Source organism: Hemibagrus wyckioides, linkage group LG03, assembly GCF_019097595.1.
Source record: "Hemibagrus wyckioides isolate EC202008001 linkage group LG03, SWU_Hwy_1.0, whole genome shotgun sequence".
Classification (NCBI taxonomy): domain Eukaryota; kingdom Metazoa; phylum Chordata; class Actinopteri; order Siluriformes; family Bagridae; genus Hemibagrus; species Hemibagrus wyckioides.
In genome coordinates, this window is record NC_080712.1 from 4,621,318 (window position 1) to 4,632,645 (window position 11,328).

An 11,328-nucleotide genomic window follows, 5' to 3' on the forward strand; every position below is an offset into this window, starting at 1 on the left:
GAATGGGGACAGAGTGAAGGAGCTACGGTACCAGTATGTACAGATAAAACATCTACTGTATGTGCATACAGTAACTAATTTACATAAACTTCTTATACTGACTTATATATATATATATATATATATATATATATATATATATATATATATATATTACAGTATGTGTGACCTATATACATTTGCTATAGCTTTAGGAAAATAACATTCAATATGTGTGTACATTTGATATAACTGTATCTTGTGAAATGAAATGAAAATGCATAACTAATTGGGTATCTTCTGGGTTGTAGCGTATAATGGAATTGGAGTCAAGTGAACCACCTTACACCTTCATATACGTGGATGAGGCGGGCTTCAGTCTGAACAGAAGCAGAAGACGTGGTCGAAATGTCATCGGCCACAGAGCTACTGTTGGCTTGCCAGGCCAGCGGGAAGGAAATATCACTATGTGTGCTGCTATTTCAGAGCAGGGTGTGCTAACTCATATTCCCCTTATAGGCCCATACAACACACAGCATCTCCTCACCTTCCTAGAGACCCTCTATAGGGCTCTCATCCCTGATGATGAGAGGGGTCCATTTCAAGATGATTTGCCAAAATATGTGATACTTTGGGATAATGTGAGTTTTCATCACTCAAACATCATCAGGCAATGGTTTTTGACCCATAACAGAATGTTGATGCAATTCCTCCCACCCTATTCCCCATTCCTTAACCCAATTGAGGAGTTTTATTCAGCATGGAGATGGAAGGTCTATGATTACCAGCCACATACTCAGATGACCCTTCTGGCTGCCATGGATGCAGCATGTGAGGATATCACAGTGGAAGCCTGCAGAGGCTGGATTAGACATTCCAGAAGATTTTTTCCACGCTGTATTGCAAGGGATGAGATCTGTTGTGATGTGGATGAAAACCTGTGGCCTGACAGATTGGGAGGTCAGGGGGTATAGACAGACAACGGCATGCACAGTTTTGCCTAAGAGGTGTTTCCTATGTTTACCTTTTGTAATTTTATATTTTTCCCCATTGTGCTTTTGTGTCCTTTTCTTTTCTATCACAACGACATTATATGATGTTATATTGTAATTCTTTTTTTTTCAGTCCACTAGTAAAGTACAATAAAAAGTGTGAATCCTGTTCAGTCTCTTACAATCAATATCCCACATACAGTAATGTGTAAATTTGTGCAGTTGAAATTCATAGATCCCATACAGAAGAAATTCAGCCTTTTGCATTGTCAGTCACTGTAATCCAAACCATAGTTTATATCAGGAAATCCTGAAACCATGCGCTGTCATTCTGACAACATGACTAAACATTCTGATGGCGATGACATTTTTCATTGACACAAAAACTTACTTTTGATAGAATACCTAAGGATTTTGAGTAAAGTACATGCTTTTGCAAGAAATCCAATGTGTTGTGCTGTTTGTACAAATTGTTTTGAGAATGCACTTCCTGGTTTGCAAATATTAAGGATGATTCGAGAAATGCTCCAAAGCAACTGAGAAAAACTGTAATATAGCAGCACATTCTTCACATCAATTTGCCAACACTTTTTTTTTTAAATAAAGAATAATATGGCATTTTTTTTTTTCCATTTATAGTTACATTAGGAAGAAGAACTGAGGGCAAGAAGCCTTTATTATCGCCACACTTGTATTACAGCACACTGAAATTCTTTTCTTCATGTATCCCAGCTGAGGAAGTTGTGGTCAGAGTGCAGGGGCAGCTATGATACAGCACCCCCGGAGCAGATAGGGTTAAGGGCATTGATCGATTGCCCAACAGTGGAGCTTCATGGTGCTGTCACTTGAACCCTGATCCTCCAATCAACAACCTTCATCTCTCTCTCTCTCTCTCTCTCTCTCTCTCTCTCTCTCTCGCTCTCTCTCTCTCTCTCTCTCTCTCTCTCTCTCTCTCTCTCTTTCTCTCTCTCTCTCTCTCTCTCTCTCGCTCTCTCTCTCTTTGGGTTGATGGAAAAATCCCTGACACTGGAGACTCCTTCTATAAATGTTAAATAAACATCTTCTTAAAGAAAGCATCTCCATATCAATGATTATACATTTTAATCAGTTTACATGAGCTGTCCTTGGTACTTAATATTAATACCAAGGACAGCTTTAGCAGTATTTCTTATCATGTATTCCAAAATCTGATGGTCACTGTAGAGTAAAGAGAAGACGGGTCAGATATCAGATAGTGAACTAGGGTTTAAGGAGATTAGTGGCGCTGGACAAATGCACGAATAAATTGAAAAGCACTGACTGGAAAATTGCCTTTTGTCTTATTTCCCAATGTGTGTGTGTGTGTGTGTGTGAGAGAGAGAGAGAGAGAGAGAGAGGTGGGAGGGATGAGAGAACACACACCAGAGTGTTATCGGAATAGTCTTGTTATGTAGGAGGAAGAGGAATTCCTCAGCAGGTAATAAGTCCAGGTGATTGTTACAATCCCACTCACTGCGATTAAATTTTATTTGTGTGATACTTTTAACAACAGACAGACAAGCAGAAATATATAAATTGGATGGACAATCCAGAGGTCAGCGATGGTGAGGAAAAACTTGCTGAGACGATATTAAGAAGAAACCTTGAGAAGAACCAGACTCAAAAGGAATCCATCCTCATGGATTGGTGTCCAGTCATATCCAGAAAGGTGGGTGCAGGTTTGTATGTGATCAGAACATTTTTCCCCCCAGAAAAAAAGTCTTGTTTTCCTTCAGCTTTCCCAAACTTGTTCAGCAAAATCAAGAGTAAATTCTTGTCTTCTTACCATTAAGATGCATTAGCTATTTGTTAGATATAGAAGTGTAATGAACTGCTCCTTAACCTGAGAATGCCATCTTCACAGTAAAGCATGGTGGTGGTAGCATCATGCTCAGAGTCCCTCTTAGATTATGTCCAATAGTTTGTGGACAACTGAGCATCATTCCCATATGTGCTTGTTGAACATCTCATTCCAGATTCATAATAAGCTCCCCTCTTCTGGGAAATCTTTCCACTGGATATTAGATCATGGCTGTGGGGATTTTAATGGGATCAGTCACTTGGGATCAGTTCATCCCAAAAGGTGTTCAGTGGGGTTGAGTCAGAGTCAGGGCTCTGTGCAGGACACTCAAGATCTCCTACTCCAACCTGAATCTCCACGGGCTTTGTGCACAGGGGGATTGTCATGTTGGAACAGGGTTTGTGCCTCTCATCAATAGATTGTGTGAAAAATGTGCACTATTTACTCAACGTCTCACTCAAGTAATACACTTAATGATATTTGGGTTGGCATCCCAAATCAGAATCTTTCAGCTCTCCTGAACAATTAATATCACACTTAGCATCATCATTCATCACCACTGAGCCGCTAAGCGTATGTGTGTCCATCTTTTGTACCTCAGAATGGATTTGGACCTAATTAGATTGGTGTGACCCTGGAGCTGATTACTGGACTGATGAGAGAGAAGTGATTAGGATGGATGGCGTCCCGTCTCTCAGTGTCTCTCAGTTCTCGGATATTGATAGCGAGGTGTAGAAGATGGCAGATGAAGATCATTTCATTGTACTGTTCATGGGGAAACTCATTAAGCTCATGAAGGTAATCACGGCGTATCGCAGGCTTTTATATCGTCCCAGCCGATATACAGAGGAGAAGAATACATAAGGAGTAAGACATGCTGTTATAGGAAAGTAATCCACTATACAGTGCTGTGATTGAGTTAATATCATGAGAGGTTTGCTTCCTATGAGCACACATTCTGGACAAAACAAAAAGAATAAAATAAAATAAAATAAAATAAAATAAATAAATTTGCTTGTTGCTAGATGTTGGTATGTGTAATTATTTATCAGTTTAGTTATGTATTGACTGGTTGATTAATTAATTAATTTACTTAATTATACTGGTTCTGGAAATGAATTATTGCCATCATTTTTGCAGTAGCAGTAGTGTTATTTGTTTGTATTTTTACCTGTTTAGTTTTGCTACATGAAGCAGAAAAAAATATAAAAAAGAATTAATGGAAATGTAACCTCGGAAAACCGTTTAATTTCTACTTAACCCTCTAGGGCTTCCATATCATTTAACTATAAATAATCTTCAGTGCAATGTGCTGTAGCTCAGTATTGAAGCATGTGCCTGGATGACGAGTTCATTTCATTCCTCACATTTGGCATGTTAAGCATTGCCACTTTGGCTGTGCAAAAAGAAATGATTATTCCTGTGATGATCCATGTATTAGCATAACCCCCCTGTGTGCTGGAAATCAGACTGGCATCAGACTGATTCTCCAGCTGCAGTAACGTGTGACTATGAGGAGTGTGAGGAGCCTGAAAAGTCTGAAGAGAGTGAAAGCTGTGAGGGTTTTGATTCTGAAGAGTGTGAGGAGTGTAAAAAGGATGAGGAGTCGGAAAAGTGTGAGGAGTGGGATGGAGTGTGTGGTGTCTAAACGTTGTGAGGTGTAGGAGGCCATGTGAGGTGTGTGAGGTATGTGAGGAGTGGTAGGTATGTGAGTACTGTAAGGTGTGTGAGAAGTAGGAGGAGTGGAAGGTGTGTGAGTAGAGGGAGGTGTGTGTGTGAGGAGAGGGAGGTGTGTGTGTGAGGAGTGGGCAGAGTGTGAGGTATGTTGGGAGTGGGAGGTGTGTGAAGTTCAAGGAGTGTGAAGTGTGTGAGTAGTATGAAGTGTAAGAGCAGTATGAGTAGTGTAAGGAGTGTGTGAGGAGTTTGCAGTGTGTGAGTAGTGTGAGGTGTGTGAAATGTGTAAGGAGCGTAAAGTGTGAGAGGAGTGTAGAGTGTGTGAAAAGTGTGAAGTGTGTGAAGAGTGTGAGTGGTTGAGTAGTGTGAGGGGTGTGTGAATGTGTGTGTGAGGAGTGTGAGTAGTGAAAGGGGTGTGAACATGTGTGTGAGTAGTGTGAGGAGTGTGAAGTGTGTGAAGTTTGTGAGTGCGGTGTGAGAAGCGTGAATGTGTGTGAGGAGTATGAGGAGTGTGAATGTGTGAGAAGTGTGTGTGTGTGTGAGGAGTGTGTGTGTGTGAGGAGTGTGAATGTGTGTGAGGAGTATGAGGAGTGTGAATGTGTGAGGAGTGTGTGTGTGTGTGAGGAGTGTGTGTGTGTGAGGAGTGTGAGTAGGAAGACTTGTAGCTGTTGTCAAGTCTCTGGCTTTTAGTTGTTGATTCCTGTGCTGTAATAGATTTGTAGCAGAGCTGCACATTAAGCACCAAGCCCTGATTTCTGTCACTGATATTATATTTTATTCCATATTAGTTGCAGTTGAGGAAAAAAACAGGGCTGTGTTTCTGTCCTTCTGTGTTTCTGCAGGATATTTATGTTCTGTCTAAACAACAAGCTTCATCTTCACATGAATATTAAGGATCATTTTGTGTTTTAGAACATTTTCTATTGCATTTTCTCCATTTCCTGGTCCTTGTGTTGTGATTTGTGTGATTCTTTTTCTACTGTTTGGATTTTCCTTTCTATCATTTGGAACCAAGAGCAGGATGAATCCCACTGATTGATGCCGGCTGGGTGCCAATATAATTGAGCAATTCATCTTTCCACCAATAATGTTCTGAACATGGTGACTCCAGTAAATTTCCACATATGCCTGTTTGCCTTGGTGATAAGTGTGTTTGTGTTTTTTAATGACAAGCTGCTGATGCTGGAGCAGCTGGTTCAGGAAACCAGTAAATGTTTTCAGTAACTGGTCTGTGTTTTACTGGTTTAAATGTAGAACCATTTTGTAATAAAATGCAAATTATTGTTGAAGTTGTAGTTCTGGATTTGAGAACATGTTTTCACATCCAAAGCTTATTCTTCCTTCTTTATACCTCTCCTTTTTTTTTAGAAAGCATATGGATGGATAGATTGATGGATGGATTGATGAATCTCTGGATGAATGGATTGATGGATGAAGTAATGTGTAGAATAAGTCATTAATGGATTAAAGTGTGGATATGGATTGGTGGATGGACTGAAGAATTGATTTAAGAATGGATTGAAGGACAGATATATGGATGGATGGATAGATGGAATGATAGAGAGATGGATGGGTGGATGGATGGATGGATGGATGGATAAAAGAATAGCTTAATGGATGAACTGATAGATGGTTCAAAGAATGGACTGATGTGTTGATGGATTGATAAATGGATTGACGGGTTGGATAGACTAATGGATTGACTTAGGGATGGCATGAGAGATAAAATTATTGATTGACTGATTGATTGATTGGTTTGGAATGATGGATGGATTAATTAATGGATTGAGGGATAGATTGATGAGTTGATGATTGGAGTGAAGAATGCATGGATGGTTGGAATGATGAATGGACTACTACATTGATGGATGAATTGATGGGTCAGATGGACTGATGGATGATTTGATGGATTGATGGATAATTTTATGAATGAATTGATGGAAGGATTTACGGTCTGATGGATTGATTGATGGATGAATCAATGGGTTGGATGGATTGTTCGAAAGCTTGGTGGACTGATAGATGGTTTGAATAGTAATACTTTTATGAATGAATTGAAGGATGGATTTATGGATTGATGGATGGGGTGAATGGTTGGAAGGAATACTAAATTGACTGGTGGATTGATGAATGAATTGATGAGTGGGTTGGGTCGATTGAAGGATTTGTGGACTGATAGATTGTTTGATGGATTGATGGATAATTTTATGAATGAGATGAGAGTAGATTTATGGAGTGATGGAGTGAATGGTTGGATGGATGGATGGATGGATGGATGGACTGCTGGGTTGAGCTTTTATAGTTTCAGATAGTTCATGAAGGCAGGATGTGAGTTGCCTGAAGTCAGCGGGGTATTTATTCAGTCTACTCTGAAATCAACTGTGAAAGTTTAAAGTGGGGTCAAAACCAGAATAATCCATAATCAAAACATGAACAACAGCCGAGACTCAGACTCAGAAAACACAGAATCAAGAAAAACAACAAACAAGGGCATTTAACATGAACTCAAATCAAAAGCCGGGACAGCAGTAGATTCTGTTTTGTTTCCTTACACAATAAGTACTAGCAAAGCATGCACTAAAACACGTGATGTTAATGTCCTACATCACCAGATCCCACCAGACTCATGATCTTTTTCTTCAGGATATATAGTATATCTAATATTTAAGTAACAGACATAATTAGCAATTAATACGTATTTATATATTTATATAAGTACTGAGATGATTTCCTGTTCTGAAATAAAGCTCTAACAGTCATAGTAACATTTATAGTATAACCTCACGGTATCCCTGTATCATCACGTCTTTAACTTTTAAATGAATGTCCAAGAATAAACCTGACAGCCGGTCTGAGAAGCAGACGTATCATCCCAAGGGGTTGATTAGCCACTTCTGAATTTCACAGACTTCCACTTAAATCCCCAATTTATTCTTATTCCGTAATGATGAGAGATCTCTTCTGGCATGAATGCTTTCTCACACAGGAGCTGATTAGTCCGTAACGGACGCTCCGGCTCGGAGAGCCTCGACAGGGCAGACATAGTTATTCAGAAAGGCCAGCTGAAATTATTCACAGGGCACATGGAGTAATTGACAGAGTCCATAGAAGGCCATTATCATCCATCTCACACTGACTCACACACGTTGGGCCTGGAAAGATGTCTTATTCCAAATGTTTAAGGGACCGATCACAGACGATCTGTCCAGGCCATCAATACTCCTCAAAGTTGGAGATTTAATTGTTTAACCGATTCTAGTGTTTACTGTTATTTCACTATTTTTTCACAGAATCCAAAAAAATGGAGATTCTTTCTGTTTTTGTTGTGTCCATGTTGATGACTGAGCGTCTTTGTCCTGTCTCACTTCACATTGTGAGAGTGCTCATATGAAAGTAGACACTCAGACACTAAAAATTTGTAGCGTTTCAAATGGATTTCTGTTTTTCTCTAGACTTTTAGGGGCGATATATTCATAGAAAATATTCATCCAGGTTCATTTTTTTCCACACAAATGTTTGTATCTTCAAACCAGATGTTGATCTCTGCTCTCTGAGATGCTCCAAGTGCTTGTTCATCTAAAAAAGCAGCTCAAATTTGATCTTCAACCAGTAAAATTCCTGTGTAAGGTTCTCCAACAGAGGAAAAACACAAGTCTAGAACACACTGAAAGCTAATAAAGTCATTTTAGATCAGACTCACAGCCTGAACATCATTTCTTTCTTTATAATGATGAAAATGTTCATTTTTATGTTGATGTACTTGTAAAAATCGATAATAGTGACCCCTGTGCTGTGTTAGAGCGCTGTATGAAAGACACACTAGTGAACTTTGGGAGTTCTTTCACGTCTACTACACCACTAATAGGCCCACCCAAACCTCACCCTCTAATTCAAGCCTTGAGCGCAGGGATACTTCAAAAAATTCATTAAGATTAATTTGGATGGAGGAACAGAAAACCGTACCATATGGCACTTTAAATCCTCGTCTCTCTGAGGTAAATCAGCCATGAACTATCACACACTGCGTAACTGAGTTAATTGGGAAAAACGAATCTATGAGACTTTTATTCTAATGGCTATTTGTGTACTCGTTCCTGACGGAAGGCTATCAGAGAATTCTGGATCGGTCAGCGGAGCTGGAAAAAAAAAATGGTGATCACTTCCACAACCTCATTTAAAATGTTAATAAAAGACCAAACACAGCAGAAGCGATGCTGCCAGAACGGCATGCTCTGGCACTGGGAGAACGTTTGAGTTCCTGCCCGGTTCTGCTTATCGTCTCACTCCAGAGTGGTGGCATGGAGCTGGGAACAGGGTCAACACAAATGACTACACACACACACACACATGCATGCATTACAGATGGAGCAGATGCACTCAGTCCCATCTGTACCAAACACACCGCCTCCAGCAAACAGTGCCAGTCTCTATTACTCACCGCTCAGTGACATGCGCTGTGATGTCAAGTCAGGTTTATTTATAAAAACCTAAAATCACATACATGTCTCAGTCAGTTTTCAAACCCAAAACTCACACACACACACACACACACACACACCTTTGTACTGTGATTGTGATGTCTGTCTCACTGCTCAGTGTGTGTGTGTGTGTGTGTGTTCTTACAAATGTATCAGTTATGTTCCGAGCAGAACAGCACCTTCACCCGCTCAGAAAGGAAAGGATGAATGAGGTCGAGAGCTCGGTGTCAAGACAGGAATCCAATTCAGTGCTCTATTTAGAAAATACTCTAAATACTGCTGTTGATGTGATACACAAACAGGGTTCAGTGATATGTTTAATAGAACATGACATTTTAGATCCGTCCATATGTTCATTTATTACTGAACTCACACTCAAAAAACTGATTGCTCATTAGATGGAGTGTGGAAATTGTGTTAGTTATGGGCAAGTAGAGGTCATTGATAAAAATGAGGGATGGATGGATGATGGTGGATGAAGAGGGGGATGGATGGATGGATGGATGGATGGATGGGTGGATGGATGGATGGGTGGACAGACAAACAAACAGATGACTAAATGACTGCATGACTGGATAAAAGAATGGATGGAAAAAGGAATGGACATATCATATGACACATCAAATGAGTGGATAGAGACATGGATGGATGGATGGATAGTTTTGGTTAATAAAGTTTTTATTATTATTATTATTATTATTATTATTATTATTATTATTATTATTATTATTATTATTATTATTACTGTTTTTGGTGGTGTAGGTAGTGGTAGTGTTAATAATCCTTTATTTATTTATTATTTTTCATTTATTTATTTATTTAAATTCCAGTGCTAGGTAGTTTAGGAATGTTCTTCAATAACAATAGTGTGTGTGTGTGTGTGTGTGTGTGTGTGTGAAACTAAGTCGCTGCTCTGTCTCCAGCGCAGAGCAAATGGCGAACTGACCTGTCAATCACACGCGCTTGCTCTCTGGAGTGGGCGGGTTCACATACTGCTCCCACTCCACCGAGCCATGTCTCTCAGTGTGCCGACACTCACACACACTCCAGCTGCCATGAGCAGCGCCGCACTTCTCTCAGAGCAGCACTTTAAACACACACACACACAGACGCGCGCGCGTGCGCACACAAACACAAGGAGCGGATTTCTCTCGTGCGCGTCTGAGTCTCGGGATGTGTAAAATCACGCCGATCAAAGCCGCGCGCGTCGTGCGTAAAGAGCGCGAGCGCTGTCCGCGGTGCTGAAGTCCGGCACGAGCGCAAAGGGCTTTTCCCGGAGTGTGTGTGTGTGTGTGTGTGTGTACTGAAGCCTCGCCATGACTCGGAAAAGGTTGCGGTGTGTAGCTGTGCGGGGATTCCTGGCGTGGGAAGTGGCGCTTTTAGTGAGGTAAGGGCGCGATTTCATCACTAAACGCTTCCTTCATTTTTTTTGTTAATTATTTAATCTATTTTTATAATTATTTATTAATAGACAAAATTTGTTTCGCCCGTGAAACCGCGTGGCTACTGAACAAGCTCACTTATTTCACTCCAGAGAGCCGTGTCGTGTTTTCTCGCTTGTTGTTTGTTTGTTTGTTTATTTATGCACCGCTGTCCACTCGGCAGGATGATGGACAGCACTGTTGACTGTGCTGAAGGCAGATCAGTGTGTGTTACACTCATTACAGGGCAGTTTGACATTTTCACTCCAGTGTGTGTAGCAGAAGTTTTTCCCTCGCAGTGAGTGTGTGAGTGTGTAACAGGTGACTGTGTGAAAAGAATTCATCCAGAGCTGTTTATCTGTTTGTTTATTTACTGAACAGAGGACAAAAAGAATAAATACTGAATAATGAGAAAAAACGTAAATAAGGAAAAAAAATACTATACTAAAGAGTAACTGAGTAAACGACATTTAGATTTTTAGATTGATTTACCTTTAGATCAATAGCGAGAGAGAGAGATACAGAGAGAGACAGAGAGAGAGAGAGAGAGAGAGAGAGAGAGACAGAGAGAGAGAGACAGAGAGAGACAGAGAGAGAGAGAGAGAGAGAGAGATGGGGGAGAGTGAGAAACGGGGGGTGGGGGGGTGGAGAGAGAGATAGGGAAGGAGGGTAGGGAGAGAGATGTGTAGAGGGGGGGTAGAGATTGAGAGAGAGAGAAAGGTGGGGTAGAGAGATCTATCTATCTATCTATCTATCTATCTATCTATCTATCTATCTATCTATCTATCTATCTATCTATCTATCTATCTATCTACCTACCTACCTACCTACCCACCTACCTACCTATCGTAAAATTTTGTTCCTTGAGGGTTTGCTGAAGAACCTTTAAGGTTTTTTTCAGGTATTCAAGTGGACAGACAGATAGACCGAAATATAAGTATTCAGACAGACAGGTGGACAGGTAT

The 11,328-nt window shown here is 40.3% G+C and overlaps 1 protein-coding gene across 1 annotated transcript in view; it reads left to right on the forward strand.

The window, feature by feature from the left end:
- Positions 1-9,967: 9,967 nt before the first annotated feature.
- The window catches only part of glra3 (glycine receptor, alpha 3), a 72,634-nt gene continuing 71,273 nt past the window's right edge, over positions 9,968-11,328 (forward strand). The window contains exon 1 of the mRNA XM_058385987.1: positions 9,968-10,329. Coding sequence (XP_058241970.1) covers positions 10,259-10,329 — 71 coding nt within the window. The 5' untranslated portion in view covers positions 9,968-10,258. The remainder of the gene's footprint in view (positions 10,330-11,328) is intronic.